Here is a 16900-nt window from a genome sequence, read left to right on the forward strand (position 1 = left end):
AGCCAATCAGCATCAGATCCGATAAACCTTCATGACATGATGTCTGCAGCCAGGCGCCGTCTGTTATAAGATGAGATTATGATGTATTCGAGTAAAAAACACTCGTAATTAGCTTAATTTACCGTGTAAAGCTCGGTTTACGGTTAAAACAGCACCGCGTTTTCGTCCGTGTGTGCTGCTGATGCGGGTGAAAATGGCGGACGGAGGGAGACGCTCGGTGCAGAATATGAGGAGAAAATGAGCGAATCAGAAATCATTACGACGGATATAAAATACTAACACAATAACAGGCATCGCTGAGGTGGACTCTAGGCTTTCAGAAAGGTTAGTGCTGTTGTATAATTATTACTATAACACACAGCTTTGTTGTAGTTATCATTATTATTACCGCAGGTGCAGACAGAGCATCATTTAGCTGAAGCTCAGTGCTAGCATCTGTAATGTTCTTCATCTGCTTCTGTTCGAGCCTGTTGTGTGTGTGATATTTGCTGATGTATGGCTTGAAAGTTTGATTACATATATAGATTAATTCAGTGCGGAAAAAAAAATCTATATTTGGCCTAATTTTCCTCATATTTTCAGGCCAATAACAGCTTTTTGTTAACTACATACAGTTGAAAAACAAATTATTAGCCTTATATACAGTTAAAGTCAGGATTATTTCCCCCCATTTGAGTTTTTTTTAAATATATATTTCCCAAATGATGTTTAACAGATTCTGGAAATTTTCACAGTATGTCTGATAATATTTTTTCTTCTGGAGAAAGTCTTATTTGTTTTATTTTGGCTAGAATAAAAGCAATTTTTTATTTTTTAAACTCCATTTTTAGGTCAATATTATTATCCCCCTTAAGCTATATTTTTGATAGTCTTTTTTGTTACACAATAACCTGCCTAATCAACTTATTTACCCTAGTGAAGCCATTAAATGTCACTTTAAGCTGAATACTAGTGTCTTAAGAGAATATCTAGTCTAATATTATTTACTGTCATCATGACAAAGAGAAAATAAATCAGTTATAAGAGATGAGTTATTAACACTATTATGATTAGAAATGTGTTGAAGAAATCTGCTCTCCGTTACACAGAAATTGGGGAAAAATAAACAGGGGCTAATAATTCAACGATGTCATTTCAACATCGATATCACAATTTCATAATACACAATAGTCACATCGTGAGTGTACACAATATTGAGTCTGGATTATAATTGATCATATTACAAGTGTATTTTGGGCTCTGTGACTGTTTGAGGGTTTTAAAAGTGTAAAGACATGAGAAATTGTGCCATTTGTAATAAAAAATATTAATGACAATTTATTGAACTGATTACACAACGAAGACTATGCAATATTATTTTACATTAGATTTTTCATTTAATTTGTGTCTTTTTTTAGTTTGATTGTTTATATTTTATGCAGATGCGTCCCCTACACAATCATCTCAATCAATCTTACATCATATATTTTTTCAAACAGTTATTCAAGTCATTTTGTAAAATTGTATTCATAATCGCAAAATAAATATCACAGAATAAAAATTATTGCAATGTGTAATTTTTCTAAAATCGAGCAGCCCCAGTAAATACTGTGAAAAAGGCCTCTGTTAATCATTTATTCATTAATTCTCTTTTCAGCTTAGTCCCTTTATTCATCAGGGGTCACCACAGCGGAATGAACCGCCAACTTATCCAGCATATGTTTTACACAGCGGATGCCCTTTCAGCCACAATCCCAACACTGGAAAACACCCATACACACTCATTCACACACACACACACACACACACACACATACATACACACACATACACACACACACACACACACAATGGCCAATTTAGTTTCTATAGCGCATGTGTTTGGACTGTGGGGGAAACCGGAGCACCCGGAGGAAACCCACACCAACACGGGGAGAACATGCAAACTCCACACAAAAACACCAACTGACCCAGCCGAGACTCAAACCAGCGACCTTCTTGCTGTGAGGCGATCGTGCTACCCACTGCACCACAGTGATGCCCTCTGTTAAATAATCACTTGGGAAATATTGAGAGTAAATTTGTCTTCAACTTTATATAATTAACACAAATGTGTTCAATTAAATTAATGGTGCATTTGTAGAATATTAGTTTAGGGTTAAAAATGTGTTGATGTCAGATATGGTGGATAATTCATAATGCTTTTTCTTCTTGTTTATAGATGATCCTGACAGTATATATGGACACCCGTGTCCTTCAACAGGTAAAGGATCTCACAAATGTCTGTGTTTGTGTCCATATTTTTCAAAACCTTTCAAAAACTTTATCATTTGGCTAATATTTAGATTTTACTAACTGTAAACTGCACTGTTAGGAGATACTAACTTGTTATATATAAGTTAGTGGGCCAGGGGGCTGTTTCAGTAAGGAGGTACATCAATTCGGAGTTTAAACTTGAACTCTGAACTGACTTAACAAGAGATTAAAACCTTAGAGTTGTTCTGGTAGTCCTTCTGATTTACTGGTCAATCAATGGTCCTCCTCTCACCTATGGTCATGAGCTATGGGTCACGACCAAAAGGACAAGATCTTGGATACAAGCCTCCGAAATGAGTTTCCTTTGCAGGGTGGCAGAGCGTACTCTGATGCTGCGTTCACACCAGACGCGGAGTGCGCGTCAAGCGGGAGTGATTTACATGTTAAGTCAATGCAAACGCGCGAATAGACATCCTGCGGCGCGATACATGCGAATGGCGCGGCACGAATGACGCAAATTGTGCGAATGGCGCGGGGCGAATTGAGCGTTTGACGCGCTTAACAAGCGTTTCGCGCGAATCTCTCGAGTTTGAAAATCTGAACTTTAGCAGACATTCGCTCCGCGTTAACCAATCAGAAGCTTGCTCTTGTGGTGGCGTGATTGTGACGTAGAACCTGTTGATGGTGTCCCAGGGGAAATCCTCCAGGCGACACAGACAACAAGTCATCAAACTAGGCTTGGCTCAGTCTGAAGCACCGTTGAAAGCCTCCGTGATCCAGGTTCAGTTTCTGGAGGAGTCTATGAGCTTAAAGAGCTGGATGCACCTCTGAAAGCATGTAAAGGACTCAGAAACGACCCTAAACGTATCGACGCTGTTTTACAGCCTTCATAAAGTACATAAACACTGTTGGTTTCTTTATAAAATCCATGTTAGCCTTTAAGCAACGAACCTTTAGTCACCGGGCAGACAGAAGCCCCGCCCATCACGTGAATCCACGTCTGTTCTGAAGTTAATTGGACGCGTGAATGAAGCGAGTAAACTCAAATGCTGACGCGGCTATTTATGCGCGAATAGCGCGATTTATCCGCGCGTTCTGCGTCTGGTGTAAACACAGCATTACGCCCCTTTCACACGGGGCGTCAGCGTCAACGCTTCCCATTCACTTTGAATGAGTGACGTCAGGCGTTGCCGGACTGCATTGTGGATCCGTCGGCGCCGCTTCAGAGGTGTTGCTTGCTGCAGAAGTTGGGACTAGCTCAACTTTTCAAGCGCCAACGGAAGAGTCAGCGAATCAGATCGCTGTATGCAAATACACCAGCTAGACAGTGGCCTATTGCTGACTGAATTTCATTGGCTGACGCTGATACGACGATCGCTTTAGCTTCAACTTCAGACACGCCTTCAGTCAAACATTGAGTCTGAAGCCCCGTGTGAGTGGGGGGCGTTATAGACAGGGTGAGGAGCTCTGTCACCTGGAAGGGGCTTGGAGTAGAGCCGCTGCTCCTCCACATCCAGAGAAGCCAGCTGAGGTGGCTCCGGCATCTGTTTCGGATGCCTCCTGAATGCCAACCTATGGAGGTGTTCCATGCATGTTCCATCGGGAGGAGGCCTCGGGAAGACCCAGGACACGCTGGATCTCTTGGCTGACCTGGGAACACCTCGGGATCCCCCCGGAGGAGCTGGAGGAAGTGTCTGAGGAGAGGGAAGTCTGGGGTTCTTCTAAGACTGCTTCCCTCGCGACTTGGCCCTGGAAAAGCAGTTGATAAGGAATGAATGAATATCCAAGAAGACGTTTATAACATTAGCATCCGTCATAACCATATACTGTACGGTTTGCCTACATCGTGTGTGCTAGATTGTGTGTGTGCCTAAAGCGTGTGTGGGTCTGCAGGTCTGCAGCTGGATATTATTGGGCAAAGCTGTACGAAAACACAAAGCTATTAGCTGTCTTTTAAATAGGGGCGGAGCTACTCTATGCCCCACCCTCTCTTCATGTTTCGACTGAGATTATGTCAAACGCTGAATAAAAAAATGCATGTTAAAGTACTTCATGGCACATTTAAGACTAACAACACTGATACTAACATCTAAAATCATGCAGATGTACTGATGTCAGATTGCGCTTGTGTCTTTCAGACTCCGCCAGTCTCGCCGTAGCAGCAGTTCTGGAGGAAGCGGAGGAGCGAGTGTTTCGCTGGCGGCACGCGCTGCTGCAGGGCATGGAGTACCACAGTTCAGGGACGCTGCCTCTGCTGGGCAGCCCGCGCTACTGCCCTGGCACCAACAGCGCCAGCGGATACCTGTGCCAGACCGGACACTGCTGCCAGGAGACCGGCTGCTGCACATACTACTATGAGCTGTGGTGTGAGTGCTGCGCAACACACACCAATAGCTGTGTTTCCATCCAAAAATGTGAATTAAATTCATGCGCAAAACTGGAATATCACATAAAAGTCTCTAGTTCAGAGGTCGCCACAGCGGCATGAACCACTATCTATTCCAGCATATGTTATACACACCGGATGCCCTTCCAGCCTCAACCTAGTACTGGGAAACACCCATACACTCTCACATTCACACACACACACTCATACACTACGGCCAATTTAGTTGATCAGTTCTCCTATAGCGCATGTGTTTGGACTGAGGGGGAAACCGGAGCACCCGGAGGAAACCCACATGAACACGGGGAGAACATGCAAACTCCACACAGAAACACCAACTGAGCCAGCTGGAACTCAAACCAGCGACCTTCTTGCTGTGAGGCCACAGTGCTAACCACTGAGCCACCGTGACGCTTGTTAGTAATTAAAATAACATTAATTCATTTTCTTTAGGGCTTAGTCCCTTTATTAATCTGGGGTCGCCACAGCGGAATGAACCGCCAACTTATCCAGCATATATGTTTTACGCAGCGGATGCCCTTCCAGCTGCAATCCATCTCTGGGAAACATCCATACACATTCATTCACACACACAAACTACGGACAATTTAGCCTACCCAATTCACCTGTACTGCATGTCTTTGGGGAAATCGGAGGAAACCCACGCGAACGCAGGGAGAACATGCAAACTCCACACTAAAACGCCAACTGACCCAGCCGAGGCTCGAACCAGCAACCTTCTTGCTGTGAGGCAACAGCACTACCTACTGTGCCACAGCATTGCCAATAAAATAACAATAATAATAAAATAAATTAGACAATTTAGTAAAATACATGAAAATATTTTCGATTTTTTGGGGATTTAAAAAAAAAAAAAAGAGACATTTTAAATGTAACTTCAATAAAGAAAACAGCCAATAAAATAACTAAATTTTATTGATAATAAAATGTTATTTAGTAGCTATGTTGCCATTAGAGATGTGCGCAAAACTGGAATATCACATAAATAAAATAAAATAAATAAGCCAAATAAAGCAGCGTTTCCATTCAATTAGAAACAAAAGAGAACAAAATCATCACTTCCTGATAAATACTACTATGAGCTGTGATGTGAGTCCAGCAACAACAAACACCAATGCTAAAGATGCATCAAAATAAACATTCTGGGCAGAAATCAAAAACTCTGGATGCTTTTGGATGAAAACCGAACTCGAAAATGTTTTGTAATAATTTTTTATTGAATAGGTATTTTTGTGAGACATTTTAAATGTAGCTCAATAACTTTAATTATACTGTTTTTACAATAAAAGTTAATAAAATAACCCACAATTATGATAACAAAATGCTGTGTTTCCATCCAAAGATGGTAGTTAGACTTGTGAGCACAGCTGGAATATATAAACATAAAACATTTGCAAATAATAAGCAGTAAGTCAAAGTCAACAAAATCCTCACTTCCTGATAAACTGGCGGCGAATAGCAGTGAGAATAATGATGTGCTTATCTGTCACTCAGCTGTTTGGCGCCATCTAGTGACTGAATTATAATATTAATATGTAGGTTAGTGTAGCTCCATTCAGCTGTTTTTCTTTCTGCAAGTTTTATGTTTAATTAAAGAGCTCAGATCAATGTTTAACATGTTCTAACAGTGTAGGGTCCAGTAGGTGTGTAATAATCAGCATAATGTAGATGCAGCCGGTGCTGATTCAGAATAAACCGTTCAGTCTTCTACAACAGCTAATAAAACTGCAGTTTTACTCTTCACTCTGCAATAGCCACAGCTAGATGTGCATTATCCCTTACTTATAGTGAAATTTTTTTTATGATAATACATTTCTATTATTATTTGCGATGTAAATGCCTCTAACTATAACTAGCTTAAAGAAATTATTAATTTATGTATGTGTGTTTCAGGGTTTTGGCTGCTGTGGAGTATGCTAATCCTCTTTAGCTGCTGCTGCGCATATCGCCACCGTCAGGCTAAGCAGCGTGTCCAGCAACAGCAGAGGCAGAGAGAGATCAACCTGATGGCATATCACGGAGCTTGCAGCTACCCGTCCTCCATGTTTGACCTCAGTAAGAACACCTCACACTCATCATGTTAAGGCCCATTCACACCAAGCACGATGACTGTAAATCTAAATAGAAACATATTTGCATCCACACTGACGAATGATTTTTTTAAATTATACTATTTGCATTAGCTCTTTTTACCAGCAGGCATTTTCAGTGTGCTACTAGCGAATCTGACCAGTGAATCCAGCTTGTGTAATCTGCCTAATCTAATAGTGAATTTAGCCATTAGAGTCAGTGTAGTGGAATAAAAACACAAATTACTGAGTTTATACTTTTGCATCACCTTTTTTCAACCAGCAGGCATTTTCAGTGTGCTACTAAGGAATCTGACCAGTGAATCCAGCTTGTGTAATCAGCCTAATCAAATAGTAAATTTAGCAATCAGAGTCAATGTAGTGACATAAAAACACTAATGGCTTAGTTTATACTTTTGCATTATCTCCTTTTAACCAGCAGGTGTCCTCAGTGTGCTACTAGCGTATCTGACCAGTGAATCCAGCTTTTGTAAACTCCCTAATCTAATAGTGAATTTAGCCATTAGAGTCAGTGTGGTGTAATAAAAACACAATTTTCTTAGTTTATACTTTTTGCATTACCTCATTTTGACCAGCAGGTGTCCTCAGTGTGCTACTAGCAAATCTGACCAGTGAATCCAGCTCGTGTAATCTGCCTAATCAAATAGTAAATTTAGCAATCAGAGTCAGTGTAGTGGAATAAAAACACAATTTTCTTAGTTTATACTTTTGCATTATCTCCTTTTAACCAGCAGGTGTCCTCAGTGTGCTACTAGCGAATCTAACCAGTGAATCCAGCTTGTGTAATCTGCCTAATCTAATAGTGAATTTAGCGATTAGAGTCAGTGTAGTGGAATAAAAACACAAATTACTGAGTTTATAATTTTGCATCACCTTTTTTAACCAGCAGGTGTCCTCAGTGTGCTACTAGGGAATCTAACCAGTGAATCCAGTTTGGTAATCTATAAAATCACATAGTAAAATTAGAGATTGGTCAGTTTGTGTAATAACAAACACGCCAAATTGTTTCTCTTCATCTTTATGTTTAGAGCTGTCGTCTGACCTCAGTTTTAAATTCAGAACTATTTTATCATGCTATGTGTGAACGGACCTTTATTATGCTCAAGTTTTTTTCATTTTTATTTGAGACATAAAAAAATACCCCCCGAAAATTCTAATTTTGAACATTAAAGAGTTAGTTCACCCGAAAAAAAAATTCTGTAATTAATTACTCACCCTCATGTCGTTCCAATCCCCATCTTCAAACAGAAATAAAGACATTTTAGATGAAATCCGAGAGCTCCCTCATCCTACCTAGACAACAAGGGTCCCGAGACGCTCAGAAAAGTCCAGAAAAGAAACAGTAAACATTGTCAAAACAGCTCATGTGACTTAAGTGGTTAAACTGTAATCATACAAAACTCCAAGAACACTTTTATGTGCCAAAAACTGTAAAAACGACTTTGTTTGCCAAAATCTTCTGAGTCGGGTCAAGTTGCGCACTTACTAAACGGAATGTACTATGCTATTTTTCCATTTTAAGTACATCGTTGTTGTGTACACAAAGTATAAATTACTATGAAGCTCCAAGAATGCTTTTGTGTGCCAAACATCCTGTAAAACATCCACTATCTATATCTAAGTGTCCGATCAAGGTGTGCGTTTAACTATGGGGTGTTTACTACGCTAGTTTTCCAATTTTTAGTACATCGTTGTTTGATAAAGTATAAACCACTACAAAGCTCAAAAACAAATTTGTGTGCCAATGTATTGCAAAACTTATGTTGTTAGGCGATATCTTTTGAGTCAGGTTAAGATGTATATTTACCACAGGGAATTTACTATGCTAATTTTCCATTTTTAACACATCGTTGTTATGAACACAAACTATGATCCACTAGTTAACCTTAAGTTCTCATTGGCAGGTTTTCTCGCATCACTCAAACTGCCGTCTTATGAGGAAGTAGCAGCACAGCCCAGCACCCCGCCCCCTCCCTACAGCTCGGTGGCTTACCCGCGAGGCTCCGCCCACCCTGGCCCGAGTCACATAATGTCATCACAGAGCTCCGACAACTACACCAGCTGCTCCTGTGACTCCTGCTGTCCGTCTTCACCCTGTAGCTCCTCCCCTTCTTCCGCCCAGCTCACCGACGAGACTGACACAAGCCACGCCTCCACACCCTCCCTCAATGAGCCTGGCCACACCCACTCAGCAGTTATGCACATCGAGAACATTCCAGCGCTCAATGACCAATCGCCTGAGGAAGCAGAGCCTCCAGGCCCCGCCTCTCCAGGTTCCAAAGTGGTGCAGAAGATCAAAAGTAGCAGCAGCAGCACAGATAACGTTAATAACAATAACGAGATATTAGAAGCATCCCAAGCGATTAGCACTAGTAACATTGACAGTCCGACGACAAAGAATATCACCAGCCTTAGCATTTCCACTTCATCTTCGCATCTCTTTTCCATCTCTGATCCGATTGGTGCTCAACCCGAGCAGAAGAGGGAGGAGCCAGTAGCTCCGCCCCCTCAGTCTCCACCCAGAAACGCTCTGTTTTCTCCTGGTGTTGAACCCGAGCGCCGCGATTCTGCTGTCAGTGATCTGGATGTGGACCAAACACACTTTCAGCAGCGACGGCTGACCGGAGACTCTGGTATTGAGGTTTGCCGTTGCCGTGTTGAACGTGAGGAAGATGAGGAGGATGAAGATGAAAATTTACCCACAGAGTCCGCCATTGGGACGGTGAACGATCTTCATGATAGTCCGGATTGTTCTGCTAGAGCCAGACAGCTGCCGGTGGATGGGGGTGGGAAAGAGGCGTGGCCTGCCTCATCTGTGACTCCGCCCACTGACGCTGTCGTCATCGCCATGGAAACCGACTGATCTGAGACTGATGATTAAAGCATGTTGATCTTGTGTTTTGGCGGCAAAATAAGAGCAACTGTACAGCCTGAGGTTAGAAGAAACACATTAATATTAGCGGTTAAAATTTGCAAAGTATGTCTCCTCTGAGCATCAAGGATGCATTTGTTTGATCAAAAATACATTTAAAATGTTAAATATTATCATAGTTCTAAATGTCATTTTTAGATGTGAATATATAGTTAGGTGCACTCTCAGAAAAACAGGTACACGGTGGTACAAATATTGTTCCTTGAGGAGCTGTTTTGTACCTTAAACTGTAAAGATTGTACCTTATATGATGCAGAAGAGACTTATTATACTGTTCTGTACCTTTTTATGGTACAATTGAAATGCAGGTACACAATTGCTCCCATATAAAAGGTTTCAAAAGTATTGATTAACTTTATCTTTATTACAATACCAGTGAAAATAAATATGACTGGAAAGGCAAAGTGATTTTATGAATAATTTCTAGAAGAAAGAAACATAAACCTTAATTATTAAGTTCTATAATACAATATTACAAAACACCTGGTAAAAAATACACTAAAGGCATTGTAAACTAAACATTAAAGGCATTTTAAATAAATGTTTGGTAAGCATTTTTGACACTGTGAAGGTACAAAGTGTCTTGTCACTGTGGTCGTACCTTTAAGGATCAGATTTGTACCTTTAATGAAAGTACAACTTTGTATCTGCAGGTTTTAAAAACCAAAGGTACATTTTGGTTTCCCTTGGCACAAATTATGTCCTACAAATGGCAACGGTCCAAATTTCAAGAGTTCCCACTTAGATATGCTTGGCATTTAAAGCAGGTTTGGCATGCTGTCCCGGGAGAGAACCCTGAGCTCGGATATATTTGAGCCCAGGGCTCCCGCCCGGTCAATAAGCATGTCAGGGGAGCCGAGATCAGGTAGGTCTCGATAGCTTCCCTTTTAGAAAGGGGATAAAAAGGAGGAGATGGTGTGGAGAGAAGGATTCTTCCAAAACGAAGATAGAGCAATAAGGAGAAAGTGATCCATTTATATTAAGCTAGGATCACTCTGATTGGATTATTACTGATCACGGATGAGTGGCCAGCAGTGTTCAATCATATCACGTGCTCCTCTCGAAATTAGTTTATGAAACTTCACTTGTTTCTTTGTCTTAAGGTGCAATTCTGTCCCATACAAAGGTACTGCCCCAGTGACAAGGGTTTGTACCTTCTTTGGTACAACATTGTACCATTTTTTTCTGAGAGTGTGTAACATATCTGTGATGTACAGCTGATTTATCCAGCATCACTACTGCAGTCTTCAGAGTCACATGATCCTTCAGAAATCAGTATAATATCAGGATTTGTTGAACTTTTATAATTAGTATTATTAGAAGCAGTGCTGAAAAGTTTTAGATTAGTTCATTTAAAAGAAAAATGTTAAATAATTTTAATGCATTTTAATTTTACACACAAACATGGACTTTTAATTATAACTGAGAAAAAAAGACACCAATAACAGGCAGTCATAATCACACACCTGCCAGAGAAAACTCTGATTAGTTAACGCAGCGGGAATGTCTGCTAAAGTTCAGATTTTCCAACTCGAGCGATTCATGGGTCAATCATGCAAAACGCTCAACTTGCAACAATTCAATGGTGCGAATGACACGATTCGCGCAAATGAAGTTGCGCAGGATGTCTATTCGCATCTTGACTTATGTAAATCACTCATGCTTGGCGCTTCTTGGTCTGATGTGAACGCAGCATTAGTATTATCATTCATATGCTTGTTCACCAATCGAAACATTTCCATCTCCATCCTATTTTTGAAAATGAAAACGTATTTATTTCTCTTAAAGAGCCCCTATTATGAATTATAAAAGGTCATGATTTGGTTTTGGGGGTCTCTAACAACGGGCTGATCTGCATGCAAGGTCAAAAACACTTTCATTGTCTAATAATCTGCATTTATTTCTACCTAATTATTCCAACAACCATGGTGCAAATTTACAGGGGGGTTTGGATTGACCCTCCTAATTAATGCTTGATCTCCCTGAAGAACATCAAAACAAGATGTATGGGGGGAGAAATAGCTTTCTTCAATGTTAGTTTTCCTAAATATTAAAAATTAAAAATGTATAATATAAATGTGCATTTGATTGAACGCATGATGATGCATTGAATGGCACCAGTCAATAGTAGGGAAAATATCATTCAACATTCTGAAACTGGCAGATCTAGAGCACTGTTTGACATCTTAAACATTCACAAAACAAATATGTAGGCATGTAGCCTAAAAAAAAAAAAAAGAAAATCTAGAGACATATTTTGTACAGTTTGACCTACAGTAACCACTAAAATAGTCACTAATCAAAAAAAAACATATATTTTATTAACACATTTGATGTAATTTAAATAAATTAATTTGATTCACTGAAGCATGTGTGTTATCGAAAAAGTCGACCCCACTGATCGTCTATAATTCGCACACTGCCATCAACTCCAATATGAATTATTCAGAGATTAATTTGTTCCCAAACCGCTCAGAGCGACGCTTATCTGCGGTGATTGGTCCGATGACCCAGTCTGTTGTGATTGGTTGACTATGTTCAGTGCGAGACAGAAAGAAATGCCCACCATGGCTGATCAACATTGTTGAAGTAGTCAGAGTGCAGGGTGTATGTGTGAGCCCAATGCAGGAGTGCAGTAAAGCAGTGCAGTTAAACACCAGCACAGTGCTCCATTCTTAACCATGACACGCACTCAGTATTAACCCACACAGCGGCAAAAGCTGAACTTTTCTGAACCTTGACCGCCGCATGTGTGTAGGAACAGCTGACACTGGGCATAGCAATGATATACGGAAGAGGATCGGGAGCTCACAAACGCATTTAGATCCGTAAACAAAGCAAGGCGTCGTGTTTTCAACATGGTTTTAGATGCGATATGAGAATATAAAAAGTTAACCTGATACAGTCCAAACGGTTACAAGTAACAAAACACAATTAAATACAGAATTTTCAAGCAAGAGAAAACAAGGAGGCAGCCATTTTAATCGCACGTACTTATACTTGTGAAATGCAGGAAGAAACTGCTCCATGAACTGTGTACTGTAAAGTTCCTGTTAAGCTCTGACATCAATAGTCTTTTCTGATCCTTGCTTTAACACACAGCCGACGAATCCCAGCTGCAGGGTAGATTAATTGCATTAATCAGCAGAACGTTCTCTCATTATTGTTCAGTCATAATCCGTCTCACACACAACCGCACTCTGCTGGTGTTTGAAGGGAAAGGCTCGTTCACGTTTTACCAGATCCGGTACTTCATATTTGGTATTGTTTCTTGTTGACGTCTATAAGAACAGGCAAAAGATCTGGACGAAAGATGAATCATTTAAATGACTCTGAGTCGAATCTTTTATTAAAGAATTGGTATCTTTAAACATGGTGCACTTTCAGATTTTACCCTCAGCTGGATGTTTTCATTCACTCAGAGCTGCGTTACACACTGTATGGAAGCTCAATTTCCCATAATAGGGGCTCTTTAATATATAGGTTATCTTATCTATTGTCATATTTGTAAGCATTTATTTTAGCCAGTGAAATCCATATTAATGTATTTTAAATTATTTTAAATGTTGAAGATTTCTATTTATAATAAATGTGGTTATTTATAATGTTCTGTTAATTGATGGGTCATGATAAATGAAGTGTTTCCCTTTCTCTAGAAACATTTGAAGCAGCTCGGCTGTTTCCAACACTAATAATCATCATAAATCCTCATATTATCATGATTTCTGAAGGATCGTGTGACTCTGAAGACTGCAGTAATGATGCTGGAAATTCAGCTTCACATCACAGGAATAAATCATCTTATTTTGCATATTCACACCGGAAAATACCTCATTTAAATTGTAATATAATTTCATATTTTAAACATATTTGCGATCAAAAAAATGCAGTAGAGACTTAAAAAAAACAATGATTACAGATTTCTGACAGTAGTGTACATCGGTGTCTTTCAGTCTGACACTTTAGATCAGACCAATATAAGCCCATAATCATTAGAGGAGACAAAAAACTATAATATTATTATTTTACTTTTACAATATTATTTTTTTGTTATTTGTAGAGAATATATACGTGAATTAGAAGTTTTTTTAAATGATATTTCAACATATATAAACAGTCGAAGGTGAATATATTAGTCCTCCAGTGAAATTTTAATTATTTTTCAAATGTTTCCTAAGCAAGTTTTAATGTTTTCAACACATTTTTTAAACATAATAGATTTAATAACTTATTTCTTTCATCTTTGCCTTGATGATATAATATTTTACATAATATAATATTTGACTAGATATTTTTCAAGATGCTAGTATTCAGCTAAAAGTGACTTTAAAAGGCTTAATTAGGTTAATTAAGACAACAGGGGTTTATTCTGTAGACAATTAAAAAATAATAATATCTTAAGGGGGCTAATAATATTGACCTCAGCAGTTTTTCATTTGAAAATGATTCAAAAACTGTAAATCATAATAAATAAATAAATACTCATACGTGTATATCAAATATTTAAATAATAATAAAAAAAATTTTTTAAATTCCCGTGAAACTTCTCCAGAAGACAAATACAACAGGCAGTTGGAAAATATTTGAAAATTTTAATTTAAATTAAAAATTTGAATTTTTAAATTTAAATTTGAATTTAACATTTAAATTTGAAATTAACATTTGAATTTAAATGTAACATTTAAATAAAAAATTTGAATTTGAATTAAAAATTTTAGTTAAAATTAGAATCGTAAAATAGAATTGTTATGTAACATTTAAATTTAAAATTAGAATTTTAATGTAACATTTTAATCTGAATTTAACTTTTGATTTTAAATTTTAAATTTAGAATTTAAATGGAATATTTGAATTCAATTGTAACATTAGAATTTGAATAAAAAAACAATTTAAATGTAACGTTTGAATTTGTTTGCTTTTTTATGAAACATTGGAATTTAACATTTGAATTTGAAAATTTTAATTTTGAATTTAATTGTAACATTAGAATTTAAAATTTGCATAAAAAAATTAATTTAAACATGACATTTGAATATAAAATTTGAATTTGAGTTCAACATTTGATTAAAAAAATTTGAATTTAAATTTAAAATTCAAATGTAACATTTGAACTTAACAGCTGAATTAAAATATAAGCTTGAATTTGAATGTAACATCATAATTTGAATTTAAATGTATTGTTTCAATTTAAATGTAAAATTTGAATATTTTCATGTAACATTTGAATGTAAAAGTGGAATTTCGCAGGAGCAGATCTAATAATTTCCTCTTCGCTGTGTACTGTCTGCAGCCTATACTTGTGCGTGTCATTTTTAGCGATTGGTAGTTAACGTTTGAGCTGAAGATAGAGACGTGCAAACAAAGACGATGTTGAGACGGGACGAGCGTAACAGACCTTCACCTCTTCTGTCCTACTTTCAGCTGCTTCTTTTACTCGTTTCCTTCAGAATAAACTGCAAGAGTTGTGCTCAAAGCAACACAAACCGCCACAGATTGAGCGTTTCCCACCAGCTTGACCAAAACAGATGCTGCATCACCACAGAAGAGGAGCACACCTCAGGACATCGCTCGCCCCCTCATCTATTGATTGATTTCTGATTGATTAGCTTCGCTTTCTCCCGGTCTCGTTTCTGTGGGAATCTCACGAGCTCTGTCCAGATCACACTTTACTCCACAGTCTGCAGACGAAGCAGAAACGGTGTGTGTGTATGTGTGTGTGTGTGTGTGTGTGTGTGTGTGTGTTTAAGCAGTTTTACCCTTTTATACCAAACAGTCTCAAATGATCCGTGTTCTGAATATGCATGAGCAGATTTACTGGCTGTGATTTTGGCACACACTGCTCCTATATGGGAAATCATTGCTGCCAATATTAGTCAGTATTTATTTAATTTTTTTGTGCGTGAGTGTGTTTGAGAGATCAGGAATGTGTGTATGTGTGTGAGAGAGAAAAAGAAAGAGTTTGTGTATGTGAAAGTATGCGTGAACATGAGTGTGTATGAGTTTGGGTGTGTGTGTGTGTGTGTGTGAGAGAGAGAGTACACAAATGTGTGAGAGTGGATGTGAGTGTGTTTGTGTTACTGTATGCGAGTGAGTTTGTTGTGCGTCTGTGTGTTTGTGTGTGTATTTGATTTTGTGTATGTGCGTGTGGATATGAGTTTGTTTGAGTTAGTGTGTGTGCGTATTTGAGTTTGGGGTGTGTCCGTGTGTGTATTTGAGTTTGGGGTGTGTGTGTGTGTGTATTTGAGTTTGGGGTGTGTGTGTATTTGAGTTTGGGGTGTGTCCGTGTGTGTATTTGAGTTTGGGGTGTGTGTGTATTTGAGTTTGGGGTGCGTGTGTGTGTGTATTTAATTTTTGGGGTGCATGTGTGTGTGTGTGTGTGTGTGTGTGTGTTTTTGAGTTTGGGGTGTGTGTGTGTGCGTATTTGAGTTTGGGGTGCATGTGTGTGTATTTGAGTTTAAGGTGTGTGTGTGTGTGTGTGCGTATTTGAGTTTGGGGTGCGTTTGTGTGTATATGAGTTTGGGGTGTGTGTGTGTGTGCGTATTTGAGTTTGGGGTGTTTGTGTGTGCGTGTTTGAGTGTGGTGTGTGTGTGTGTGCGTGTTTGAGTGTGGTGTGTGTGTGTGTGTGTGTGTGTGTTTTTGAGTTTGGGGTGTGTGTGTGTGTGTGTGCGTATTTGAGTTTGGGGTGCATGTGTGTGTATTTGAGTTTAAGGTGTGTGTGTGTGTGTGTGCGTATTTGAGTTTGGGGTGCGTTTGTGTGTATATGAGTTTGGGGTGTGTGTGTGTGTGCGTATTTGAGTTTGGGGTGTTTGTGTGTGCGTGTTTGAGTGTGGTGTGTGTGTGTGTGCGTGTTTGAGTGTGGTGTGTGTGTGTGCGTGTTTGAGTGTGGTGTGTGTGTGCGTGTTTGAGTGTGGTGTGTGTGTGCGTGTTTGAGTGTGGTGTGTGTGTGCGTGTTTGAGTGTGATGTGTGTGTGTGTGCGTGTTTGAGTGTGGTGTGTGTGTGTGTGTGTGTGTGTGCGTGTTTGAGTGTGGTGTGTGTGTGTGCGTGTTTGAGTGTGGTGTGTGTGTGCGTGTTTGAGTGTGGTGTGTGTGTGTGCGTGTTTGAGTGTGGTGTGTGCGTATTTGAGTTTGGGGTGTTTGTGTGTGCGTGTTTGAGTGTGGTGTGTGTGTGTGTGCGTGTTTGAGTGTGGTGTGTGTGTGTGCGTGTTTGAGTGTGGTGTGTGTGTGCGTGTTTGAGTG

General features: G+C 39.1%; 2 protein-coding genes across 2 annotated transcripts in view; one reads left to right on the forward strand and one right to left on the reverse strand.

The window, feature by feature from the left end:
• Positions 1-16900, reverse strand: part of fhip1ab (FHF complex subunit HOOK interacting protein 1Ab) — a 446377-nt gene that overhangs the window by 265181 nt on the left and 164296 nt on the right. The window lies entirely within an intron of this gene.
• si:ch73-290k24.6 lies at positions 15-11907 on the forward strand. Its single transcript, XM_003201255.7, has 5 exons — positions 15-324; positions 2201-2242; positions 4374-4601; positions 6536-6697; positions 8637-11907. Exons 3-5 carry the CDS (start codon positions 4457-4459, stop codon positions 9593-9595), a joined length of 1266 nt encoding a protein of 421 aa, XP_003201303.1. The 5' UTR covers positions 15-324; positions 2201-2242; positions 4374-4456; the 3' UTR covers positions 9596-11907.

Source organism: Danio rerio, chromosome 23 (genome assembly GCF_049306965.1).
Source record: "Danio rerio strain Tuebingen ecotype United States chromosome 23, GRCz12tu, whole genome shotgun sequence".
Lineage (NCBI taxonomy): Eukaryota > Metazoa > Chordata > Actinopteri > Cypriniformes > Danionidae > Danio > Danio rerio.

What these genes read in the sequence shown, in the direction of transcription:
- si:ch73-290k24.6 (XM_003201255.7), top strand. Translation starts at nt 4,457, where the DNA reads ATGGAGTACCACAGTTCAGGGACGCTGCCTCTGCTGGGCAGCCCGCGC. An exon ending in ATACTACTATGAGCTGTGGT is followed by an intron (nt 4,602 to 6,535) that starts GTGAGTGCTGCG and finishes TGTGTGTTTCAG; the next exon opens with GGTTTTGGCTGCTGTGGAGT. An exon ending in GTCCTCCATGTTTGACCTCA is followed by an intron (nt 6,698 to 8,636) that starts GTAAGAACACCT and finishes TCTCATTGGCAG; the next exon opens with GTTTTCTCGCATCACTCAAA.